We start from the raw sequence: 27,468 nt of genomic DNA, 5'->3' as shown, positions 1-27,468 counted from the left end.
GTTCTGGAGCTGCGCCACCTGGCCTCTTGCAGTTTCCCTATGTTCTTATGTTCTAATGAGTTTCTTTTGGTTTACGGTACAGAAGGGTCAGACTGCCATCGGGGTCATAAAACTACTACTGGAAATGCCCAAAAACTCCTACGAAAGCCTTGTCAAATGTGTTTTTCTTTAGGTTCACGGTACAGAAGGGTCAGACTACCACCAGGGTCATAAAACTACTACCGGAAATGCCCAAAAACTCCTTCGAAAGCCTTGTCAAATGTGTTTTTCTTTAGGTTCACGGTACAGAAGGGTCAGACTACCACCAGGGTCATAAAACTACTCCTGGAAGTGCCCAAAAACTCCTACGAAAGCCTTGTCAAATGTGTTTTTCTTTACGTTCACGCTACAGAAGGGTCAGACTACCACCAGGGTCATAATACTACCGGAAATGCCCAAAAACTCCTACGAGAGCCTTGTCAAATGTGTTTTTCTTTAGGTTCACGGTACAGAAGGGTCAGACTGCCATCGGGGTCATAAAACTACTACTGGAAATGCTCAGAAACTCCTACGAAAGCCTTGTCAAATGTGTTTTTCTTTACGTTCACGCTACAGAAGGGTCAGACTACCACCAGGGTCATAAAACTACTACTGGAAATGCCCAAAAACTCCTACGAAAGCCTTGTCAAATGTGTTTTGCTTTAGGTTCACGGTACAGAAGGGTCAGACTACCACCAGGGTCATAAAACTACTACCGGAAATGCCCAAAAACTCCTATGAAAGCCTTGTCAAATATATGTACTTGGGTGACGCAATGTTTAGTAATGCAGCCCTGAGTCCGTCCCACAAAACAACCTGTACTTCCAACACCCCACTCAGGCCTACTCTTAAGCACTGTAAGACCATAAAAACATGCATACGAGGCTGTACCACACTGCACACACCTTCAGGTATAAATAAAAAGCCCACTGATGCTGCAACAATTATTAATCAGCTTTACAATAATATCTAAAAAGAGGAAGAAAAAAATAATAAATGGCGACAAGTTGGTGAGAGGCAGCCGCCCTTCGCAATACACTCCACGTTGTGTCCTAGTGACCTGATGGAGCGCCCAGTCTGCGCCACAACAGCCTTCAGGGTCTTCACTGTGCCAGACTGACAGGTTTTGACAATAAACAACTTAAACACAATTCCCTTCCAACAGTAGTATGAAACAAAAGTTAGACTACTCCGTCGTAACAAAACATCCCTTCGCCCTTAAGAATAATAATAATGTAAACGATTATGAAGAGTTGAATCCCAATGTCTTTATTGCAGAATTACAAGTAGATGCACTCTCAAAACTTAGACCAGCCAAGAAACTGAGCTACCACCATGATTATGCTTTTCCGATTTATGTACAAGACTGGCTTGTGTCTATGTTTCCTAGTCTATCACATGATATGGCCAAGGGGATAGAACCATCTGTGTGTCTGTCGTGTGTATTTAGCCGGGAGAAAATGTGGGGCGAAAAAGCATATGATAATTGTATATAATGTGCATATTCATGTATATATGTACGTGGAAAATATGGCATTGCCTCGCTCTGCTGAACTGGCATTTCCCTTCACCAGCATAAAGAATGTATGTAGATATATATATGGAAAATAAACAGTGTTGCCATGCTCTCACCTACTTGGTAATTCCCCTCACCAGTCAAACTAAGATCACAGGTTCATAGTACTGTATATAGTAGTATGTCGAGTATGATCAAGCCGCCACACCACAAACGCATGCTGTGGGGGGGAGCGGCCAGGCGGGCAGACCAGAGCCTCGCGCTGCCACACTTCGCGGCAGCCACTCCGGCCCTTCCGCCTCAGCCCTCTCCGCCACCACAAGAATATATCATCCACTGCCACACTCACTAGGATGTTTGCAATTGAGTCGAGCAATAATTATTGACAGTCATATGAACAAGAACCCACAAGCTGTATGCATGACATCTGAAAAGTTATTAAGATTGGAAAACATTTATACTGATTACTTGAAGAGGCCCAAACACCAAGTAACAATGCAGGAAACAGGAGTGATACGCACACACAGTAACAGCGAGTAACTGACTCTCTACCTCTAGTGAAGGGAGGAACGGACACGCGCGACGGCACGTCGGGCCTCCCAGCTTGACACCATCATCAATGGTCATAAATGCACGATGTTATCTTGACACCACTATCTAAAAGCTTGGTATGATTATGAGCCGAGAGGCTGAGATCTTCACTATGGTCCTACTGTAGCTAACAGGATGTATGTGAGTATAGAGACATAACAGCAGGAGTCTGAATAATTTTTGTGTGAGGCCTGAAATACACGCCAGCCACAATGCGAACACAATTGCTCCAGAATGTCCTTTTCGTGGTAAGAATTTTCATCATGACCCAACTATTAACATGTGAACATAAACACTTCTACATGCATTTATGTCTTGTGCAAAATGGTTACAATGTTTTACTTGTGTAGTTCTAAGTCTAATAGTATCAAGAATTTCCATGGAACTGAAGAGGCTATCCGTCTACAGCACAAAGCAACTCAATAAACTTGAAACCACACAAGTAAAGAGGCCACTAGAGCGCAGGATTGTATACACTTCAAGCACAACGCCAATGGACCAAGTCAGCCAAGAACTCCTTCAAACAAAAAAGCTAGATGCCAGGACAGAGAGGCTATCAAAAGTTCATTAGTATCACAGGAACAGACATTTACCTTTAGTCACAAGGCGGGTAGTGACACAGCGACTCACATACCATTACATTATGACGCGTGTGAGCCCCTCTGCCATGACACGCCTCAGATATATAGTTGCCTTTTGAGGGATAAAAGCTACGTTATGGAACAAGCAGGACTTTGGGAGACTCAGTCCATTACAGAATGCTGTGACCAAACCCCAGTCAAGCCGGCAGACTGACTGACGCTCTCTCTCTGCAGGGTTGTTGTGATGGTGTTGCCGCTTACAGGTTATCAATGTCCAGGTCGCTGTCATCGTCATCGTCATCGTCCCCATCGTCTGCCTGGTCTTCCCCTGAGCCGTTGATCTTGGGAGCCTCGGCCACCACAGGCTTGGTATCGGCAGCCAGCTTGGCCTCCTGTTCCTTCAGGCTCTGGTTCAGGGCACGGGCATCAAACTGGAACAAGAAAGCTCAGTGTTAACTTGTGTTCTTGCCTTGTCTCATGAATTGTTATCCTCGTGTTTTGGAAATAAGATCCTCACCTATTTCACTGCATGCATAACCTCCCTGCATATTTACTCCACTCTCCATCACCCATCCTTCCCTCTTGGTTATCTCCCACCCTTAAGATTCTATGGGGAGGTCACACATTAAGATCTTCACCTATTTCTCCCCATACATTACCCCCTCTTACCACCACCTCATCCTTCCCTCTTGGTTATCTCCTACTCTCAAGATCTTATGCCTGTTCCTCTTCTAGCCCATCCCAGTTCTCTCCTTGCCACCTCCTCTTCCTCACAGATAGTTCAAACACCTTCATATTCACAATTAGGGAAGTTCACCACACCATTAGAATACCATTGCTTACATTCGTCTCTCTCCCTCATTCACTACAAGAAGGCTCACTAACACCTACATACACCTCCATTTCCCTATTCTCCTCCTCACCTTTCCCTTCCCTCCTCACGACTCCACTTCTCTATCCTCCACTCACCTCCACATTCACCTCCACATCCCCATCATCTTCCTCCTCTTCAGTGGTCTCCTCCTCCTCAGCCTCCTGCAGCCACTTGAGGAATGGCTGGGCCTTGGCGTGGATCTCGGCCGCAGTCTCCTTGCTAACGTACTTCTTGGAGACCTTCTTGCCCCAGTCCAGCAGCACCTCCTCCTCAATCACGTCGTGGTCGTACATCGCCTGAGGGATGCACACACACACACATCAGCATCTGCCCAGCCTCAACACCTACATTACTACACTAGTTTTATTATGTAATTCCTGTTCTCCAACTTCGATGATTGTCGATTTTGTATGATTGTCTACCTTGGAAATCTGAGCTGTATTTTCAAGTTAGTTTCCTGCTTTCATATATTAGTACAATAGGGGTTTTCAGAACAGTGGAATTCAGATTAAGTTTGACTACATTATTCTCTTTCAGCTCATTACACAGGGTAGGGCAGCAGAGATTAAGAGGCCTTACACAACAGCTGAACAGGAAGACCTCAAGCCATGTAACATTTGAGGAAATATCAAACAACTACCAGTATACCTGATTATCATTCACTAGTATATTTTCCACAAAGGCAGGGTGAGGCCAAACTCTGATAAACAAAACATCTGCTTGTAAAAGTGATTATCATGAGCACATTTTCCACATATGCAGAGTGAGGTCAAACTTAGAAATAACAGTACAAAGTGAGTGGCCCAGCACCCAGCAAAGCATAGATGTTGAGGCAATGATGACAGACTAAAACTTGGGAACAGTCACCCACCTTGAAGATGACGGGAACCTTGGAGAGCAGGCTGTCCTTGTTGAGTTCAATCAGCTTCTCCACGGCGCCGATGAAGTACTTCTGGCTCTTGGGGTTGCCGTGGGTGAACAGAAGCAGCAGGATGCGGTACTGGGGGATCTGAAAACACACAGACGAAACCCATAGAATACAAAAAGCCAGGGATGTTTGTTGTGTTAGCAATATCATCAAACCTGTCCATTTCTTTACTCCCGTCACTTGGAGCTCTTGCACCAATGAAAACAACCCACAACAAAAGTACTCCTTAATAAAGACGTTTTTACACGACATTAAAATCTTTCCTTGTCATGATTATTTTCTTTCAGTATATACTCTACTCTTACAATCTGAATCTATCAACTAATCTACTCTCTTTCTCTCTCTGTAAACCTATGTAAATCTCTGTAAATCGGTGTAAATTTCTAAATCTATGTACCCCCGTAAACCTATGTAAATCTCTGTAAATTGGTGTAAATCTCTGTAAACCTCAGTAAATTGGTGTAAATCTCTCTGTAAACCTCAGTAAATTGGTGTAAATCTCTCTGTAAACCTCAGTAAATTGGTGTAAATCTCTCTCTCTCTCTCCCCCGCTAGTATTGCACCCTGCCCCTGTGCGAGTGTGTACCTGCTTGATGATGTTGTCGTCAAGCAGCAGCTCCACCAGCACCATGACAGCCTTGTTCTCCTTGATCTCCAGCCTCTCCGCCTCACCAGCAATGTCCTTGAAGACGGCCACCTCGGCTCCGGGTCTCAGGAGTCCTTCTTCCTTCTTGGCCTGAGGGAGAGAACACAAAGGTTGAAGGATAATATTTAACCCCTTGACTGTGGATTCCCTACCAGAAGACCTCACCAAGCTACAGGAATGGAACAAAAAGTGGCTGCTACAATTCAGTGAAGAAAAATGCAAAAGTCCTGCACCTTGGGAGGGGATATCCAGCACACCAGTACCACATGGGAAACACTCCACTATGCACCACAGAGGCAGAGAAAGACCTGGGACTATATATTACCACGCTAACAGTGAAAGCCAAATCCGTGTTAAGTACTATCATATCTCTTATATTCTGCACTGAAAACTATGTACTTGGTTACATCTGAACTTATTATAGTCTAAAAAACAGTTCAAGGCAATACAAAACTATGCTAAAAAGTGATTGCAACATGCTAGTCTATAAATAAAAGGCACAAAAGACAAGTGTATCATATTCATTTCCAGAAGAGTTAATCCTCCCACCTTGGGGAAAAAAGAAAGAAAGAAAGAAAGAAAGATAGTACAAAGGAAATCCAGAATATGGCATGATTCAAAACTTGCTATAGTGTCACCCCTGAGAGCTGATGAAAGACAGGATGGGTTGAGAGAACATATGATGGCAAACTGCAGGGGCCGGGAGGCGTACACACACACACCTTGCAGTACTCAAAGAACACCTCCAGGCGCTCACTCTGGGTCTTCTCGATGTCGTTGGAGACGGTGAGGTTCTTGACGCCGGCGGTGAGGCCTCGCTGACGCTCCTTCATGGCTGCCTCGCTCACGTCAAGACTCCAGTCGTCCTGAACACACACACAAACACACATGTACAACCACTCACTGTGATATGAACGGGACCATTCTCCACAACACAGCGCGGATATGTTTTGTTAATAGTGTATCATGTATTTAAGCTACCTGAACCATTATGAAGAAATTTTAATAATGAGAATTTTACCAGAGAGGAACCTTGAACACACATTTCTAGGCTTGCATTACACTTTACATTAACAGCAATAATTCTCCACAACACAAAAGGCATTAAAGTTTCTGATATGCTGCTCTAACTCCACCTTGAAAGACACTTGTATCAAAGCCTTCCCCTTTCTCAAGTCATAAAATGTTTGGCAGGCTGTTCAAAAGTCTCATATCCTCCCGCCTTTGTCTACCGATCAGTTCCTACACCAAACAAGCACGGCGCGGCACACTCACGTCCAGGTCGTCAGCATCGCCGTTCATGTTGTCGTCTGAGGCGTCTGACTTGTCGGCCCGGGGTGAGTTGGGTCGCAGGGAGTCCTTCTGGCCATTCTCGGCCTTCTTGCTGCGCTCCTTCCTTTTGGTGAGGGCTGTGCCAGGCTGGTTGGGCTTGGTGTCTGAAACGAAAAGTGCACACCATAGTTAACAGGGGCAGTAAGCAACATTTGATCTTACAGGTTGTTCCCTTCAAGAGGTGAAGGGAACTCGGTAACAGAAAGGTGTGGAGAAAACCCAATGTGCACGCTGACATATTGGATAAGATCAAGTTCATGAGGACACTAGAACTAACTTACAAATAGGGCCAAGGATAAATGAATCAATTGAAGCAGATGTGTAGCTTATACAAATACAAATTTCAAATGGGGGTTACACAGAGATGTTGAGTATAAGAAGTGGATTGAAGAAGCTAATATGTGTAGTCTTTTGAGCCTTGTGTATCTAATTTATGTAGAGGGATAATATAAATCTAGCATAATGCAAACAAGTCTCCCTATAGTCTTATGTATATATTTGTCTATGGCTGTAGAGTAATAAATCTAGCATATAATAAACAGCACATTCTATTCACACAGTGCACAAGACAACAGCCGAGACTTCCCAGGGAAACCAAACAAAATGTACAAGTATAGTGAGAGCACACCTTTGTGAAGTGAATAATAATTAACATGAAAATACACACACTATTATTAACCATACTGACCTAACCTGATTCCTTACATTACCTAGCCCTTGCCTGTCCCCTCCTTCCTCACTCACCTGGATGGTTCTTGAGGATGTAAGTGGTGAGTTTGTGCCTCATGTCCAGCATTCCTTGGTAGCCACACGCCTTGCACGACTGCTTGATGATGCCCTTCTTTTCCTGCATGGAGACAAGGAAAGTGGGTGAGCCTGGACAAGATGTGACAGAAGATTCAAATAGTAAGAGTGTATATACAGATTAGGTGTCACCCTGTATGTTTTCCTGCACAGAGATGAGTGGAGTTAGTAGGCCTGGACAAGATGTGACAGAAGATTCAAATAGTAAGAGTGTATATACAGATTAAGTGTCACCCTGTATGTTTTCCTGCACAGAGATGAGTGGAGTTAGTAGGCCTGGACAAGATGTGACAGAAGATTCAAATAGTGAGTGTATATACAGATTAAGTGTAACCCTGTATCTTTCCCTGCACAGAGATGAGTGGAGTTAGTAAGCCTAGACAAGATGTGACAGCTGACTCACGTTGGGGAAGAGGACGGTCTCAGGGTTCTCGCACTCAGGGCAGAGGACGAATCTCTTGATGAAGCCGTCGAGGAGGTCCTGGAGCTTGGCCGCGTCATGGGAGCCATTGACGATGTAGCGGTCGTTCTTGGTGTCGAACTGGGTTTGTGCGCCTAACTCACAGCCAAAGTACTTGCAAGGGTCTGTGGGTGGGAGGGTGGAGGGGAAGATTGTAATTTATGTATTCCATGCCAACAACAGACATAAATAAGTAAATAAATATAAAATAGTGATATTAAGTAAATAAGTAAGCACATAAGTAAGTAAGGAGGACACAGCATGGCCAGCTACTCACAGGTGGGTGGGCGGCCTAGAGCCTTGGCCACGTCCACCATGTTGACAACGACGGTTTTGATGCCGTTGCCTTTGCCCTCTACCTTGGCCATGATCTTGGGCATCTTGTAGCGGTAGAAGGCGTCCATGACGCTGCGGTTCACGTTGTAACTCATCTGCGGAGAGAGCGAGCGAGCGATGCCGTCAGTCACCCCACCATCACCTTGCATTGATTTCGTCCCCCCATTTCTTTTAGTTCTGGCTTTACTGTCCCTCTCTTTCTTTGTTACCATGTCTGCTCATCACGGGGACTCTGTCTCGGTCTGTCGTAATTTATATTTTCCCTTGATTCCCTTTTATAAATCTCTATGGTAATAATAATAAGATACATACTCTTCATCCATGGTTCAAGTCTCTCATCACTCCACCAGTCACAGCCACCAACACATCAAAGTTTCTGTCCTCCTCCACTATGCTTAATTTCTCCTATCACTCCACTGTAACCATCACTGCCACCCTCCTCCTCCTCCAGCATTTTACATCCCACATCATTCCATCCACTAAGATCCAAAACTACTCACAACAGCACCAGTATCATCCTTATTACGCCTTTTATCAATGATACAAATGAAGCTTCAAAGCACCCATGCATAATTTCCTTTTAATTCAAGATATCTCCACAGATCTGAAGGCATGAACGCTAACACTGAAAGAGAGTGACTACATCTCGGGCCAAAACATCGTCAGCTTACCTTGGTGGTGTTTGGGGTCGGTGTCTCAGTCAGTCAGAGGTGGCAGGTAGTGTTGCCGGGGTGAGCCGCGTGGGCCGTGGGGGACGTGGGGTGTTGTGTCAAGTCACAAGTCTGGACAGAAAAAACAGCTTCCTAGGTAGAGCATCAAGTCAGTCCCGAGGGGTTCACTTCCTGCGTTGGTCATGCGGTTTGTGAACGCCCATACAACTCCTGGTGGAAACTGGAACACAGACAACGGGCATCAACTTGAGGTAAGTAAATAGGGATGTATAATTAACTAGAAGAAAATAGGAAAAGAGGCTGAATAATGAACCAGAACACAGGCAACAGGTGAACCAGAGGTGAAAGGGACTGTATAATAAACCGGAACACAGACAACAACCATAATCTTAAACAGGTAAAAGGTACCACTGAAATTCTATGGACATCACTGGGAAAATCAAGCTTGAGGATGAAGAGCACGATACTCACCGAAGGGAGATGCCAGCGGCAGGGGGGGATGGGGAAGCCACATCCAGAGTCTATGTGACAGGAGTTGTCCTGAGGGAAGAGGTGCCTCTTGTGGTTCTTTTCACCTTTCCACTGGTCTCTTCTTGGTTTAGTATATACAGCATAAGTGGGTTCTTGGTGCCCGTTGAGGGACAACAGCTACGACAACCAAATAAAGCACACAAAACAGCTGGAAAAGAACACACGTCAGCTCAAACACCTGCAGCAAGGGACCACACCAAGAAAACCAAACAGCAAAGCTTCCAAATCTTGTTACCTAAAAGAAAATAAATGATGAGAACAATGATCTCTCCTAATGTTACATATATATCATGAATTATTTAGATCATTGTAATTGACATTATTGCCAATAGCTAAAAGTCCCTCACTGACTAAGATTCTACTTATAGCAAGGTGGTTCTAGGCCCTCATCTCTTACAACAAACACTGAACAAGCCTTACAATCTCAAGCTCTGGATTATTTTTGCCATTCAAGTTAAAGTTAAAGTGACAGAAAATAACTAAAAGTCTCTCACTGACTAAGATTCTACTTATAGCAAGGGTGTTTCTAGGCCCTCAACTCTTACAACACTGAACAAGCTCTGGATTATTTTTGTCATTCAAGTTAAAGTTCAAGTGACAGAAAATAACGAAAAGTCTCTCACTGACTAAGATTCTACTTATAGCAAGGGTGTTTCTAGGCCCTCTACTCTTACAACACTGAACAAGCTCTGGATTATTTTTGTCATTCAAGTTAAAGTTCAAGTGACAAAGAAAATAAAGTCTCTCACTGACTAAGGTTCTACTTATACCAAGGGTGTTTCTAGGCCCTCAACTCTTACAACACTGAACAAGCTCTGGATTATTTTTGTCATTCAAGTGAAGGTTTGGCAGAAAACAAAACTACTGAACTAGCTAAAACACTTACAATAATAATAGTCTTTCATTGGCTATGATTCCACTTATACCAAGGTGATTCTAGGCCCTCAACTCTTATAACAAACACTGAACAAGCTTTATAAACCCCAAGTTCTTGTCATTCTAGTTAAGGTTTGAAAGAAAGCAAAACTCCGCTGAAGTCTTTGGGCCAGTCTTACAGTTCAGTACAGCACGTTTGTAAGCTCCCCAACCAAACACAAAACACGACTAAAATTCCTTGTATAGTGTTTTTTTTCCACATTTGTTACCTTTTTTTATGCCCTTGAACAGATTCCTTTGCTGGGGGAAAAAAAAAAAAAAAAAAAAAAAAAAAATTACAAGGAATTTTCGTTGTGTTTTGAGTTTGGTTGGGGAGCTTACAAACGAGCTGTACTGGGCTGTAAGACTGGCCTGCCACCTACCTAGTGCCAGTAAGCAATGGGATGATGTCTGTCTGGGCGGGTGGCTTGTTGAAGTCACGAGGTCCTGAATGGCTGAAGTTTACGATGCCGGTTGCTGGAAAACTGTCTATTTCTGGAACAAGGCAAAAACAACGCTATCACGGCTGCTCAGAAGGGGTCATATTTTTGGGTTGGTATTGTCAGATGCTCCCACCCCTCACACCATCTATTTCCAAAGGCCAAAAAGGAGGTTAATTGAGTTATAATGAGTGTTCTTTTAGGTTCACGGTACAGAAGAAGCCTCAGACTACCACCAGGGTCATAATAGTACCCCTGGAAATGCCCTAAACTCCCACGAAAGACTAGTAAATTACGTGTTCTTGGGCGCAGAAATGTTTAAAAATATGGCCCTTAACCCCTTGACTGTGGATTTCCTGCAAAAAGACCTCACCAAGCTACAGGAATGGAACAAAAAGTGGCTGCTACAATTCAATGAAGAAAAATGTAAAGTCCTGCACCTTGGGAGGGGATATCCAGCATACCAATACCACATGGTAAACACTCCACTATCCACCACAGAGGCAAAGGAAGACCTGGGAGGTTACCAGTGAAGGCAAAATCCGTGCCAATCGCAGCGGATGGGTTAACCATGTCATTGCTCATGCACACATATTTTAAAAGGCTTTCGTAGGAGATGTGGGTATTTCCAGGGGTAGTTTTATGACCCTAGTGGCAGTTTGACCCTTCCTCTGTACCACAAATCTAAAGAAACACATTTAACAAGGCTTTCGTAAGAGCTGTGAGCATTTCCAGGGGTAGTTTTATGACCCTGGTGGTAGTTTGACCCTTCCTCTGTACCACAAACCTAAAGAGACACATATTTAACAAGGCTTTCATAGGAGCTGTGGGCATTTCCAGGGGTAGTTTTATGACCCTAGTGGGAGTTTGACCCTTCCTCTGTACCACAAACCTAAAGAAACACATATTTAACAAGGCTTTCATAAGAGCTGTGGGCATTTCCAGGGTTAGTTTTATGACCCTGGTGGTAGTCTGACCCTTCTTCTGTACCATGAACCTATAGAAACACACATTTAACAAGGCTTTCATAGGAGCTGTGGGCATTTCCAGGGGTAGTTTTATGACCCTGGTGGTAGTCTGACCCTTCTTCTGTACTGTGAATCTAAAGAAACACTCATAAGGACATGTTTAATCCCTTTTTTGGCCTTTGGAAATAGTTAATGTGAAGGGTGGAAGCATCTGTAATATCAACCCAGGCCCTTCACCTAAAGAAACACATATTTAACAAGGCTTTTTCATAAGAGCTGCATTTTTTCCAGGTAGTTTTTTACCTGGTGGTAGTCTGACTTTCTCTTCTGTACTGTGAAGAAAAAGAACAATATGGAGGACATGTTTAATTTTTTTTTTTTTTGGAAAATAATTGGGGTGAGGTGAAAGCATCTGTATACCATCAACCCCACACTCCACCCATCCATCACCCCTTCATAATTCATTCACCCCACACTCCCTTCAGTCAATGCCACCAATAATAAGTGTAATAATAGGAAGTAGTAAGTTTTTCCCTATTTCAAAGAGGATATTTAACACGCAAACAGGATCTCTCTCTCCCCCTCTTTCTCCTTGCTGTACGGGAAGCCTCACATGTGCCTGTGGGTGTATGACAAGGAACCGTCACTAACACTCATGACACAAACACGCAAACACACCCTGCATGCCAATGAGCACCTCTTCCGCAAAAACAACAACGTCCCGAACAACAAGCAACTTCACATACTAACTTAATACTTACTCAACTTCACTTCAACTTATTTGCTAATGAACTTACAACTTACTCAACTTCGCTTACTAACTTACTCAACTCAACTTCACTTACTAACTTACTAAACTTCACTTACTAACTTACTAAACAGAAGAAAGGGAAAGGAAAGGAAAGGAAAGGAAAGGGAGGGAAAGGAAGGGATGTAGGAGTGGATAGGTGTTCTTCTCTTCCTCTTCTTCCTCCTCCAGCAGTGAGTGAACTTATTTACTAACTTACTACTTACTGAACTTCACTTACTAAATTAGTCAACTTAGCTCAGATGGATGAAAACTATTATCATTATTATTATTATCATTAGTAGTAGTGGCATGCAACCTAAAATGAGTTATGTGAAGGGCATGTAAATAACTAAATGGTAGAAAACTAAAGAATATATAAGTCTAAGTGGATATTTCAGGTTTGCAAGACTGGCAGCATCTCAAGTAGGGTGGGAAAGAAAGAGTACGCAGTAACCAAGTCAGCCTGTGTTTATATTTTTGTGAAACATTAACTTATTCCCCACACAACATAGCTCTACCCCCACTTACCTAATATCAAGGGGAGAGTCTGAGGCGCACGCACACATACAAGATTGTGTCAGCAAGCCTCGGAGCGGCTCCACTGATAATATACAATTTCCAGGGGATATGTGTCCCTCTGAAACAAAGAGAAAAACACACATGGTTTAGAGTTATAATAAAGGTTACACATCAAATATAAAATAAATGTTAGTGAAGCCATGAGAGGAAAGGTTTTGAAAATGCTCCCACTGGGGGAATCATATGGTTAAGAAAGTCAGAACAAAGGTTACACATCAGTTATAGAGTTTGTGAAGACATGAAAGGAGAGGTTAAGAAAATGTTCCCACACTAACGTCATAAACCTACACACCATTAGGATCATCTGTGTTCTTGCAAATATGAAAGACGTCAACCCAGGATGTAGGACAAATATTGCAGTGTGTTAAATAGGAAGAGTGAAGACATTGACTGCTAAAGATAAGAACTTGGGGGACCTATATATTTGAGGAAGAAGCCCCTGGGAACTTTTTTGTCCTTGAAAACATGAAGGAAGCCAACCCAGGATGCAGGACAAATATTGCAGTGAAGACAATGACTGCTAATGATAAGGGTTTGGGTGCCTACAAATTTAGTGAAGTAGCCCCTGGGAACTTATGTGTCCTTGGTAATATGAAAGAAGTCAACCCAGGATGCAGGACAAGTATTGCAGTGTGGGAAATAAGAAGAGTAAAGACTGAGAGCTAATGATGGAGACTTGGGGGACCTATACATTTGAGGTGAAGAAGCCCCTGGGAACATATGTGTCCTTGGTAATATGAAAGAAGTCAACCCAGGATGCAGGACAAGTATTGCATTGTGTGAAATAAGAAGAGTAAAGACTGAGAGCTAATGATGAAGACTTGAGGGACCAATACATTTGAGGTGAAGAAGCCCCTGGGAACTTATGTGTCCTTGGTAATATGAAAGAAGTCAACCCAGGATGCAGGACAAGTATTGCATTGTGTGAAATAAGAAGAGTAAAGACACTGATTGCTAATGATAAGGATTTGGGTGCCTATAAATTTAGAGAGAAGAAGCCCCTGGGAACTCATGTGTCCTTGGGAATATGAGACGCCAACCCAAGATGCAGGATAAATATTGCAGTGTAAAATAACGAGAATTGATGACATTGAGCGCTAAAGATAAGGACTTGAGCACTTATAAACTTTCCAGAAGCGTGCACAGCGACTTGTGATAGCAGAGATAGAAGCTTTGATAGGAGATAAAGGACTTAGGAGACAACTGATAACTTAAGATTAATAAGGTGTTTGGCTATTATAATGATATGTTTTACACGCACGCACACACACACACACACACGCAAACTCCTCAATACTGTAGAAATGCAAATAGTTAAAAATGAATATGTAGTTAAACACACACACACACACACACACTACTGTAGAAATAGAAATTGTTAACCCAGTAGCAGTGACGGGCCAAATTTGTGGCTTTACCGTGTACCAACGATGGGCCAAATTTCTGCCATGCATAAACTGATCACATATGCGTCGATATATGTTATGAAATGGTTTGCGTAAGTGATGATTCTTTCTCATTATTTTGCTTAGAGGGACCTTTAACCTAACCTAACGTAACCTAACCTAACAAACATGACCCCGCAGCTACCGGGTTAAGAATGAATACGTACATTAAGAACAAAAACACACACACACACACACACAGTATCTAAGGAAAAAAATATTGAAGTGTCCCCTTTCACACCCTTCGTCTTCCCTGATAATAAAAATACATCTGGAGAAGGAGAAAGAAGAGGGAAGAAAGGAGAAAGGGAAGGGAAGGGAGGGGAGAGAAGAAAGGAAAGGGAAGGGAAGGGAGGGGAGAGAAGAAAGGAAAGGGAAGGGAAGAAAGGAGAAAGGGAAAGGAAAGGAAGGGAGAGAAGGGAAGGGATGTACGAGTGGATAGGTGTTCTTCTCTTCCTCTTCCTCCTCCTCCAGCAGTGAGTGAACAGCTACCATGACTCATGAAGGCCCACCACCACCACCACCATCACCACACTCCGAGGCTTCCCGCACCCTCACTGACTCCCCTCATCTCTCTCTCTCTCTCTCTCATCCAACAGAGCCTCCGAGAAACACTAAATAATGACAAAAATAACAATACGCTAATTTGGAGAACAATGAGGAGGAGGAGGAGGAAGGCAACAGGTGGATATGAAGGATGTGTTGGTGTGGAGTGGAGGTGAATGAATATGCACAAGGAGGAGGAGGAGGAAGAGGAGGGGGGTGGAGGAAGGAAGAGGAGGAGGAGGTGGAGTAGGAGTATTGATCCAGTTGTGAGCCAGAGTGTGTGTGTGTGTGTGTGTGTGTGTGTGTGTGTGTGTGTGTGTGTGTGTGTGTGTGTGTGTGAGAGAGAGAGAGAGAGAATGTATAGCTAGGTAGGTAAGGAGAAAGGAAGGGGAGGGAGAGAGGGAGGGGAGGGAGAGAGAAAGGAGGAGGAGGGAAAGGAAGAGAGGAAAAAGAAGGAAGGAAGGAAAGCAAGCAGACAGAACCTCTTCCCTCCTTCCCTCCCCTCTCCTCTCTCTCCCCCACAGTCTAGTCACCATGGCAACCAACACGCAACAGGCAGACACCACCACCACCACCACCTTCAACACCACTCCCTCGCACTATCATCACCACCAACACCACTACAAAACCTGGCCCTAGAGAGCCCTTCAGAGAGACAGAGCGAGAGAGGGATATAGATAGAGTGAGAGAGCGAGAGATTGGTTTAGTTTCCCCTCAAGCCCAGTGTGAGAGCGAGCCAGGCCCAGACGTCAATACTGCCTACACACTAACCTACATAACACACCCACGCACTCACACACTGACACACACACACACGCCGACTCCACCCACTAGCTTACTTGAGTCACCCATATCATCCATACACACCCATGAGCTATTCCCCTTCCCTTCCGTTCCCTTAACTTTCTTTCTTTGCTTCCAGACTCCACACAAACACACATTCATCTCTCTTGACTCCACCCACTAAAGTCACCCTTCCTACCCACCCATGCCTTGGTTACACACACCCATGAGCTCTTCCCCTTCCCTTCTCTTCCATTAACTTTCTTTCCTTGCTTCCAGACTCCACACACACACCCATACATCTCTCTGACTCCACCCACTAAAGTCACCCTTCCTACCCACCCATGCCTTGGTTACACACACCCATGAGCTCTTCCCCTTCCCTTGACTTTCTTTCCTTTGCTTCCAGACTCCACACACACACACACACACACACACACACACACACACACACCCTTCCTACCCCCCCATGCCTTGGTTACAAACACCTATGAGCTCTTCCCCTTCCCTTCTCTTGGATTTCTTTCTTTTCTTTGATTCCAGACTCCACACACACACACACACACACACCCCCCCCCCCCCCCCTACTTCTTACAAAACACCACTCTTCCCCTTCCCTTCTCTTTGATTCCAGACTCCACACACACACACACACACACACACACACACACACATTCATCTCTCTGACTCCACCCACTGAAGTCGCCCATTCCACCCACCCACCCACACCGCCAAGCTTGTAGTCACTCATAGCTCTCTCCCTCCCTTTCCCTTCTCTTCCTTCCCTTTCTTTTCCAGTCTATCTCCCTTCTTTATCCACCCTGCCCCTTTCCCTTCTTCAATCTACCCTGTCTCTCTCCCTACTTTATCCACCTTCCCTCTCTCCCTTGTTTATCCACCCTGTCTCTCTCCCTTGTTTATCCACCCTGTCTCTCTCCCTTGTTTATCCACCCTGTCTCTCTCCCTTCTTTACCAACCCTGCCTCTCTCCCTTCTTTTATCCACACACCCTGACTAGACTTGTCTCTCATTCACCCAAGACCTCTCTCTCTCTCTCTCTCTCTCTCTCCCTTCCCTTTGTTTTCTTTCCTTTGGTTCCAGAGGACGACGCTATGACTTGTCTGGTTCTGGTTTGCACTCCCTGACCTCAACTCTTGGTATACTTGTGCGGTTCACTATCAGTCCATGCCTCACCATTCTGCTGCACCCTCATATTCTTCTTCCATGCCTCACTATCAGTCTTTTGCTCACTATACATGCACCATTCACTATTCTTACCCTCGCCTCAGTGTCTCACCATACTGCAGTTATTCACTATCATTTTGTTACTCACTATACAGCACCATTCACTATTCTTACCTCACTATCAGTCTGTTCCTCACCATATTGTTCACTATTTGTCTTCCTAAAGCTTCTAATGTCACTATCAGATTCTTCCCAGTCTCCCCCTCACCATACTGTTCACTATTTTGTCTTCCTAAAGCTTCTAATGTCACTATCAGATTCTTCCTAAACCTACTCACTATCACTGGGTACCTCATCTCTTCACCACCTCACTATCAGTCTGTGCCTCACCATACTGTTCACTATTTTGTCTTCCTAAAGCTTCTCACATCACTATCAGATTCTTCCTGCACCCTCTCTCACTATCACTGGGTACCTCATCTCTTCACCACCTCACTATCAGTCTGTGCTTCACCATACTGTTCACTATTTTGTCTTCCTAAAGCTTCTCACATCACTATCAGATTCTTCCTGCACCCTCTCTCACTATCACTGGGCACATCACCTCCCTACCACCTCACTATCAGCCTGTTTTTGCTCACCATATTCCTCACTATCACTATTCTTGCATACCTCTCCTTCTCTCACATCACTATCACTCTCTTCCTCACCATACTGCACCTCTCACTATCATTGGGCACCTCACCTCTCTCCTACACCTCCTCACCATCAGTCCTGTGGCTCACTATTCTTGCACCTCCTCAACTTTTCTCACCTCACTATCAGACTCTTCCCGCAGCCTCTCTCACTATCACTGGGTACCTCACTCTCAGCCTGCTTGTTCTCACCATATTCCTCACCATCACCATTCTTGTATACCCCTCCTTCTCTCACGTCACCATCACTCTCTTCCTCACCATACTGAAACCTGTCACTATTCTTGCACATGTCACTATCAGCTGTTCCCTTCATTTTCATAACTAGTGACTCCCTTACCCTTCCTCTCCCTGTCACTATCCCTTCCTTTGTTTCCACTGCTCTCCTCCCTGTCCAGAGGTATATCCACTCTCTCTCTCTCTCTCTCTCTCTCTCCCTTCTTTATCCACCCTGTCTATCTCTCCCTTCTTTATCCACTCTGTCTTTCTCCCTTCTTCAATCTTGTCTTTATCATCCCCCCCCCCCTCCTCTCCTCCTTTTATCATCTGTCCCCCTCTCCTTCTTCAATCCTCTCTCCCTTCTTCCTTCCCCTTCTCTTATCCACCCTGTCCCTCTCCCTTGATCCACCCTGTCCCTCTCCCTGGCTTCCTTAGTCACCCCTTCCAAGCAAGAACACACACTGGCTATCCCTCCTGCTTCTCCTTCACTAACATGTTATCTAAGGAAGGGAGTCTCAATGCACCTCTGGAAACAAAGCCTTACCAGATGACTATGTAGGGATGGGCAGCCTCATAAGCAACACCCCCACAGCACAGATACAGCCACAATCCCCCCCTCCCTCCCTGTACAAGCCTAAAGCCATGTATATAACCACCATGAAAGACTGTCCCAAATGATTGTGGCAGACTAAGGTATTTGCTGAACTTTGTACGCATGTCGTACAATCGTTGTGTTTGCAATTCATATTCTGAGGCTGGATGTTTGATGACCGACCAGCATTCCCCGACCGTCTCTATTATCAAGTGCTCTCTCCTCTTCATTATCATTAACAGAGATCATTAACATCCTCCTCAATTAGTAACACATCACGGTGAAATAATCATACCAGAAAATTGGGGCACGATAGAAACTTTACATGAAGCGAATCACTCTCAGTTTTCACCCTGACTTTGATTTCTAGTGTACATAAAAATCTTTTCCTGCCGAGTTATGACTTTGTCCCTCTCTCTTCTCTATCCACTGTATCCCTCCCTTCTTTATCCAACTTGTCCTTGTCCCTCTCTCCCTTCTTTATCAATCCTATCCCTCTCCATTCTTTATCCACCCTGTCCCTCACTCTCCCTTCTTCCACGACCCTATCCCTCCACCAGCCGTCCACACCACCACCACCACTTCTGTTCCGTGCACTGCTAAGTCTTCCTCCACCACCTGTTGCTGTGTCCAGGAAGTCATGTGGCACAGAGGCCTTAATAATGGAGGGAGTGACATCACCGCCCAGCACCTGGCAAGACACGACACCTCTTGACACACCTCACGCCTCTTACACAACAGATGGGTAACTCTTCCTTAAGGTAATGGGGTTGAGTCATGTCTGTTTGTGGCTTAGGTATGTTCCTCAGTGTGCAGGATAATAGGTGAGGCTGATACAAGACACCTTTTAACATAACTCTTTCTTAAGGCAATGGGGTTGAGTCATGCCTGGTTGTGGCTTAGATATGTTTCCCAAGGTTCAAGACAATAGGTGAGATGTGCAGGAATAGTGATAGGGTGCTGTGTGGTGGGGAAGATGGTGATACAAGACACCTTTCAACACCTCACACCTCTTACACAACTGATGCATAACTCTTCTTTAGGGCAATGGGGTTGAGTCATGCCTGGTTGTGACTTAGATATGTTCCTCAGGCTTCAAGACAATAGGTGAGGTGTGCAGGAGTAGTGATAGGGTGCAGAATAGGGAGGAAGAGGCTGAGGTGGTGTGGTGCAAGAATGTGACCTCAGAAATAGGATGTGAGAGGGATTAGCCATTTTATCCTTTCCACAGCAACATATCCTATTGCATTTTTTGAGTCCCCCCTTTTACTTCTTCTTCTTCTTCTTAATCCCCTCTTTATTTATCCCTATTATTACTCCTCTTCTGTGTTCTTCTCCTTACTTTACTGTGTCAATGTCTCTTATTTCCTTATCCAAGTCTGCTCATCAATTTGTCTTTTTTTAATTTTCTGTTGATATCCGTTGAATCTCAGAAATAATAAGAAAAAGAAGAGGAAGAAGAAGGAGAGGAAAATGGAGAAGGATAAGAAGGTGGAGAAGAAAAAGAAAGAAAAAATGAAGAAAAAAATAAAAGAAAGAAGAAAGAATGAAAGAGAAGAAGAGGAGGAGGAGGAGGAGACGAAAAAGGAGAAGGATAAGAAGGTGGAGAAGAAAAAGAAAGAAAATGAAGAAAAAAAATAAAAGAAAGAAGGAAGAAAGAATGAAAGAAGAAAAGAAGGAGGAGGAGGAGAGGAAAAAGGAGAAGGATAAGGTTGAGAATAAAAAGAAAGAAAATGAAGAAAAAAATAAAAGAAAGAAGGAAGAAAGAACGAAAGAGAAGAAAAGGAGGAGGAGGAGGAGGAGAAGAAGGTGGAGAAAAAAAAAAAAAAAAAAAAAAAAACAGAGAAAATGAAGAAAAAAGAAAAGAAGAAAAAGTATACCATGAAAGGCAACTCAGGCAATATAAGGTCATGACAAATTAGGATCTTTTAAATACAAGGGAACTCACAACCATTGCCAGAGCAGGATGGAGTACACTTTTAAATCTACACAAAGGGTCGGAACACACTGCCAAGACCCTTACCCTGCAGCGGACTAGTAAAGGCTGATGATGATGATGCTATTTCACACCCTCCATGGCTTGTCCAGCATTCCAGACACCTTCGTCACTTAGACACACTACAAAGGCATCCCCTCACCTCACCTCACCATGCTGTCATCACCCATTTCTAGGTCATGCCAGGACAAGGGCCTTTCCTAATGTCCTCCACCTCTCTGTTTGATGTTAGTGTACTCAATCCTGGTCTGACAAATGCTTTTCATCTATCAGCTTGGTCCTCTGTCTGTCCTGACCTACAAATACTGGGTTTTCACTTTTATTTTCAATGTTCATCTAATATCAGTTCCACACATTGTACAGCCTGCCCAAGTCCATTCCTCATTCTCAACCCCTTGACTGTGGATTTCCTACAAGAAGACCTCATCAAGCTACAGGAATGGAACAAAAAGTGGCTGCTACAATTCAGTGAAGAAAACTGTAAAGTCCTTCCTTTGTTGATGTTTACAATAAGTTCCTGCCTGTCATGTGTTTGAGGATACCCTTCACCTGACCTAACTACAACCCAAACAGACAGTATAATTTTACCTACTGATGTTTTTCTTTTTTGTTTTGAGAGCTACTTGATAGCAATGCAAGAAGCTAAGTCAGTATTTACTTTAGACTGCACTGAAACCTACTATCACAACACACAGCACTTACGCAAGGCCACAGAACATCAGACTTCTACTGAACTTACACCCACAGTTAGTGTCTTGGTTGTGGTCTAACCTAACTTAGCCTAGCCTACACCTACAATGAGAGCCTTGGTGGTGGCCTGAGTCAGTCCCTTTCCCTGCTATCACCACCACCAACACCATAAGACACCTATTTCCACTCTAACCATCATCACCACAAGACACCCATTTCCACTCTAACCACCACCACCATCACCACAAGACACCCATTTCCACTCTAACCACCACCACTACCAAGACATTCATTCAGCAACCCTAACCAGCACCACCACCACCAGACACCCATTTCCACTCCAACCACCATCACCACAAGACACCTATTTAGACATTCATTCAGCAACCCTAACCAGCACCACCACCACCAGACACCCATTTCCACTCCAACCACCATCACCACAAGACACCTATTTCCAATCTAACCACCACCAAGACATTCATTCAGCAACCCTAACCACCACCACTCACCCATTTCCACTCCAACCACCACCACCACCACCACAAAGACACCCATTTCCACTCTAACCACCACCACCACAAAGACATTCATTCAGCAACCCTAACCACCACCACCACACCTCAGCTTGGCCAACCCCACAGTTACCTCTACAGTTGTCCCTGACCATCACAGGTGTTACAGGACAGACCCCACAAATTAATGAATAATGCATGAACAAGATGGTGCACTTTAAGCCCTCTGTGCACCCCCCACCCACCCACCCCAAAAAAGGCCTGAAACACATTTCCAGAACCGAAACATCACCTGACAAAAAAATAAATAAATAAAAAATATATATATAATAATAATAATAATAATAATAAACTAAGGAGGTACTGGCCATGGCATTGTACCTTTGGAAAGTACATCACCTACAGGAACACAATCAAACACAAGCTGCCTTCCACTCCAGTACACACACACACACACACACACAAAGTAGTCGTAGGATGAAATGACAAGATACATGATTCTACAAGCTTGACATAATCCAGCTAAAATACAATGAGTCAAAAAGATTGGTAAGACAGAAAAGATTAACACGCACACACGCACACACACAAAGGGACAGAAAGAGTAAGTAGATTCAGTATAGTCTTTGCAGAGAGAAAAGAAGAGGGTGTCAAGGTAGAGCCAAGGATAAATCAAGGCCGCAGACTAAGGGAGAAAAAAAAAATTGAGGCCAGACAGCTAAGGGTACGCCAATGCTCAATGCATGAGACTGTGTTGAGGTTGTGCCAAGGCTGCCGGGACTGGGGCAAGAATGAGTAGTAGGTAGGGGCAGCGGCTATTCTTAGTACAAATGCAAATAGTCTTTCTAATTTTGATGGCCGTTGGGTTGTGAATGGTCAGCATATGACAGCTGATGTGGAGGTGGAGGTGTGACAGGCTGGTGGAGAGAGAAGGGAGGGAAAGGGGTAAGGTGGTGGAAGAAGGGAGAGTGAGGGACTGGGTGGATAAAGAAGGGAGGAGAGATGGATGGAGAGATGGACAGGGTGGATAAAGAAGGGGACAGGAGGGGGAAAATACTGTCTCGATAAAAGAACTGTGATGGCCGTTGAGTTGAGCAGATCATCCTTGTTATTTTTTCAAGGATTTACTTATGACACACCTTTAAGATGACAATGACAATTATAAAATGGGTAATATTGCATAAGTTGTCAGATCCAGGAATAAACATACCTGGAAACTTCACTAAAACAGGACCATATTGCTCTTAAACTATGTCCTGCCACACAACTTTCCATAATGGAGGTGTTTTTTGCATAGGAGTAAAAATTTCACGCCCCAAGAGATAGTGACCTTGAATGGAAGTAAAGCACAGATGCAAGACATGTGGGTTTTGGCAGTCTTGAGATAATGGAGGATAAAGGTTCAACATCAAGAGACTAATAGGTGAAAATGTAACTAGATGAATTGGATGTAGGGCTAAAAATAGAAGTAGGAAAACAGACCAAAATGAAACATGACTGAGGTGAGAAAATAAGTAATTATGTGAAGAAGGAAAAGAAAAAAGAAAACACTCAGTTCCTAAGTGCAGACCATAGGTTTTCTTTTGATAATACCCTAAAATAGATTTCTACAAACTATTCCCTCTCCTTACTCATTTTTTTGTGTTAAATTGTGTGTATTACATATTTCAGATCAACTGTTTACAAAACTGCTGGCCTAGCAAATTCTCCTTGTAAAACTACCATGTTGATCCCAGGATTTCATGGTAGCCTGGTTCAAATCCCACATAACATCTGTTTAAGAAGATAGATCTTATCTATGGATCTCAGGGATAGATAGAAGCTTAGTAAATCCCACTATTCTTGGGAATGTTGATGATTATTCAGCATACACTGTATAAAGGTAAAGATGGGGCACACAGCCTCAGTGCTCATCCACATCTGTGGTGAGTGAGAACCCACCCACCACCCTGGGATGACGGGCAAGTGTGACATACTGGTAATACCCGTTTATCAGACAGACGGTAAGACAGTAAGGGAGGATGAACACCTGGGCCAGCTGGTGCCTACTGCCCCAAGACAGGATTGTACCCAGGCCTGGGGATTGTAGCTGTGTGTGTTACCAACACCACAGAGGCACAGATGAACGTGAAGGCTGGTAGAATTTTCTTCCAAAAGAGGATGTTGGTCTAGTTTCCTTGGATTCATGTAGGAAGGGGGTAGTTTTGCAGCAGAAATACTGTTATATTCACAACAGACTATTTGTTCATAGGCTAAATGTTTTTTTTGGGGGGGGGTAATTTTTTTTCTTCTGCACAAAGCAGTAAAAAGTTACTTTTGGTAATTGTGTCGGAGGAATATTCCCTGCGGCACACACTGCCAGGCCCAGCATTGCTAACACATATTCTGTGTTCTTTATCTTTACAACTGCTAACCCAAAGATGGTGGCAGTATTTAAAAAGTAGCTCCCTCCAAAATATATCACCTATATAAAGTCACTGCCGACCTCAGGACCGTAGCATAAATATAGTTATGCCGCATAATAGACGTCGTAACTATTGTCTACCTATATATAGATTCTAGCGCAATCTGGAAGTTTTCTTATATTTCCGCCATACAAAACTGACCGACTGAATTTTGGACCGTCTACATACAGCTTCACCGCCATCTAAGGGTCAACTGTCTGCACAACGATGACAAAACACTTCATGATTTGGGGAGACCAATCAGGTGGGCAGCAAACAGACACAAAGACACACTTGTGAAGATACTGGCTAACTCTTGCCCTAGGAAGCTGGACAGCACAGAGATGAGTGTTTGAGTGGTGACAGCTGTATTTACTGCTCCCCCGAATACAATCATGAACCACTGAGAGCACACACACACACATACACACGAACACGACACATACACGCACACGGCTGTACTCACTGTGCCAACTGAATAAAATCATAAAATCTTGAAAGAACCGTCGAGAAGAGAACACACGCACATACAGACACCAACACGTTGCCACACACACACACATATCCACGTACACAGACCCCATACGCACACACAGATCCACACACACGGCTGTACTCACTGTGGTAACTGAATAAAATCGTAAAATCATGAAGGAAAAGAACCATCCAGAAGAGAACACACACACGCACATACACGAACATGACACATACACGTTTCCACACACACATATATCCACGTACACAGACCCAATACGCACACACAGACCCACGCACACGGCTGTACTCACTGTGCCAACTGAATAAAATCATGAAAGTGCCGTCGAGGGCTGCTGGGTGCTGCAAGAGGGACAAGGAGGAGGCGCCCGCTGCTGAGGTTCTGCTGCTGCACACCCCGGAATGGCGACTCGCGGCCCTGCTTTCTGCTCGCCTGCCAACCTGAAACAGCACCACAGGACCCTCACAGCACCGCCAGCACACGCCCTGCACCTCGCCACGCCTGCTCACGCCACGCCAGGACGCTCAGCACCGGCCAAGGCGAGATATGGAGGAAAATATTGCACCCTCCCGGAAATCGAAAGGTCTGAGCATGCGCCATTTTTCTCTCTTATTTCCCTTTATTTAACCCCCATGGCGGCTTGTGATTGATCCCCTTGTGTCCAAATTAAAGATAAAGAGTCCATGAAGAGGTTGAGGGAGGTGGAGGTACTTACCGCACGAAATTCAGCCGGAAATGTGAGGAAATGGTGAGGAGAGCGATGAGTGTCCGCCGCCACGCAGGGTGAGGGAGTGAGTGAAGGGGAGTCTCGGAGGGGGACTTGTAGAGAAAACGGAGGCCTAATTATCTCTTCCAACGTCATTATTTGGCTTATTTCGGCGTTTTGGGAAGTTTATATATAGTGAATGCAATCTATATGTACAGTGAAGTAGCCAACGCTCATACGAGGGGGATCTTGAAGGGGCCATTGCAGGGGGGACTTGTGTAGAAAACGGAGGCCTAGTTATCTCTTTCAACGTGATTATTTGGCTTATTTCGGCGTTTTGGGAAGTTTATATATAGTGAATGCAATCTATATGTACAGTGAAGTAGCCAACGATCATACGAGGGGGACCTTGGAGGGGCCATTGAAGGGGGGACTTGTGCAGAAAACGGAGGCCTAATTATCTCTTTCAACGTGATTATTTGGCTTATTTCGGCGTTTTGGGAAGTTTATATATAGTGAATGCAATCAATATGTACAGTGAAGTAGCCAGCGATCATACGAGGGGGACCTTGGAGGGGCCATGGAAAGGGGGACTTGTGTAGAAAACGGAGGCCTAATTATCTCCTTCAACGTGATTATTTGGCTTATTTCGGCGTTTTGGGAAGTTTATATATAGTGAATGCAATCTATATGTACAGTGAAGTAGCCAACGATCATACGAGGGGGACCTTGGTGGGGCCTTGGAAGGGAGAACTAGTGTAGAAAACGGAGGCCTAGTTAACTGGTTTCATCTTGATTATTTGGCTTATTTCGATGTTTTGAGTCATCTGAATATTATAAATGCAATCAATATATGCAGTTAAGTAGCCAGAGATCACACGAGGGGGACCTTAATTGGAAGAGGCCATGGAAGGGGGGACTTGTGTAGAAAACGGAGGCCTATTTATCTGGTTTCATCGTGATTATTTCGCTTATTTCGGCGTTTTGGGAAGTTTAGATATGGTGTATGCGGTGAATGCAATCTATATATGCAGTGAAATTGCCAAAAATCATTAGACGAGGACCTTGAAAGGGGCCATGGAAGGGGGGACTTGTAAAGAAAACGGAGGCTATTTATCTGGTTTCATCGTGATTTTTTTACTTATTTCGGCATTTGAAGTAATGTGAATGTTATAAATGCAATCCATATAATTATGCAGTTAAGTAGCCAGAGATCATACGAGGGGGGCCATTGAAGGGGGAATGGTGTAGAAAACGATCGAAGGCCTATTTATCTGTTTTCAGCGTGATTATTTGGCTTATTTCGTCGTTTTAGGAAGTTTATATAACATGGATACTATCTATATGTGCAGTGAAATAGCCAGAGATCATACGAGGGAGACCAAATTGCCATGGAGGGGGCCATTGAAGGGGTGACTTGTATAGAAAACGGAGGCCTATTTATCTGTTTCATCGTGATTATGGGAGTTATTTCGGTGTTTTGAGTCATGTGAATATTATAAATGCAGTTTATATATGCAGTTAAGTAGCCATGGAGAGATCATACGAAGGGGGACCTTGAAAAAGGGGCCATGGAAGGGGTGACATGTACAAGTAGAAAACGGGGGCCTATAATTATCTATTTCATCATTATTTCGTCATTTAGAGTAAGTTAAATATTATGAATCATGTTTCTATATTCAGTAAAGTGATGCAAGCGAGGAAAGTGGAAATTCAAGTTTTTTATGGCCTGTTGCTATTATGACTTTTTATATAGACCGTTTCACTTTCCAAATACCACAAATAAGTGTTGATATACAATTCACGTGGCCAAAAATGCTTCCAGTACAGCAATCACCCTTACATAGAGACACACGACCATATATAATGACGCAATACCATCAGAGGCGGGAAATTTGAATCACGTGATGAACTGCACTCGCTCATTCAACAAGCAATTACTGGATTATTATTTTCCCCTGCTATTTCCTTCCCTCAACAGGCTGTCAGAGGAGGGAATAGGACAAAACAGAGTAGAGAGATGGATTTTAGAAACGCTAGCAATAATACATCAAGGGAAGGGTTTTGTAATAGGCTAAGCTGTTTAATGGAGAGTACTGGAATAGTCTTGTTGATTCCGTTGTCTGGCTTTGTATATATATATTTTTTTAGCGTGTTGTCCATATTTGACCATTTTT

General features: G+C 44.0%; 1 protein-coding gene across 3 annotated transcripts; it reads right to left on the bottom strand.

Moving 5' to 3' along the window:
* Positions 1–948: 948 nt before the first annotated feature.
* On the bottom strand, positions 949–25,458 carry LOC126982719 (eukaryotic translation initiation factor 5-like). 3 transcript variants are annotated; one of them, XM_050835011.1, is made up of 15 exons: positions 25,301–25,458; positions 24,878–25,025; positions 12,930–13,038; positions 10,587–10,698; positions 9,229–9,436; positions 8,758–8,977; positions 8,028–8,181; positions 7,694–7,875; positions 7,231–7,333; positions 6,430–6,590; positions 5,877–6,020; positions 5,095–5,244; positions 4,452–4,589; positions 3,676–3,876; positions 949–3,137 (listed from the first exon to the last, which is right to left on the bottom strand). In XM_050835011.1, the coding sequence occupies exons 7-15, from the start codon at positions 8,179–8,181 to the stop codon at positions 2,964–2,966; spliced, it is 1,407 nt and encodes a 468-aa protein (XP_050690968.1). In that variant the 5' UTR covers positions 8,758–8,977; positions 9,229–9,436; positions 10,587–10,698; positions 12,930–13,038; positions 24,878–25,025; positions 25,301–25,458; the 3' UTR covers positions 949–2,963. The 3 variants fall into 3 exon arrangements, with proteins under 3 accessions (XP_050690968.1, XP_050690970.1, XP_050690969.1); XM_050835013.1 differs by lacking the exons at positions 24,878–25,025; positions 25,301–25,458 and adding an exon at positions 24,556–24,602; XM_050835012.1 differs by lacking the exons at positions 10,587–10,698; positions 12,930–13,038; positions 24,878–25,025; positions 25,301–25,458 and having other exon boundaries at positions 9,229–9,461.
* Between the last annotated feature and the right edge of the window lie 2,010 nt (positions 25,459–27,468).

This window comes from Eriocheir sinensis, chromosome 51, assembly GCF_024679095.1.
Source record: "Eriocheir sinensis breed Jianghai 21 chromosome 51, ASM2467909v1, whole genome shotgun sequence".
In the NCBI taxonomy this organism is placed as follows: Eukaryota; Metazoa; Arthropoda; class Malacostraca; order Decapoda; family Varunidae; genus Eriocheir; species Eriocheir sinensis.
Note: the sequence above shows the minus strand (reverse complement) of the source record. Positions and strands in the feature narration are given on the sequence as shown.

Excerpts from the sequence above, each read along its gene's own strand:
- LOC126982719 (XM_050835011.1), bottom strand. The coding sequence starts at position 8,181 with ATGAGTTACAACGTGAACCGCAGCGTCATGGACGCCTTCTACCGCTAC. Across the intron at positions 7,876-8,027 it reads TCTAGGCCGCCCACCCACCT|ACCCTTGCAAGTACTTTGGC; the intron begins GTGAGTAGCTGG and ends TCCCACCCACAG. Across the intron at positions 3,138-3,675 it reads ATGTGGAGGTGAATGTGGAG|TTTGATGCCCGTGCCCTGAA; the intron begins GTGAGTGGAGGA and ends TTCTTGTTCCAG.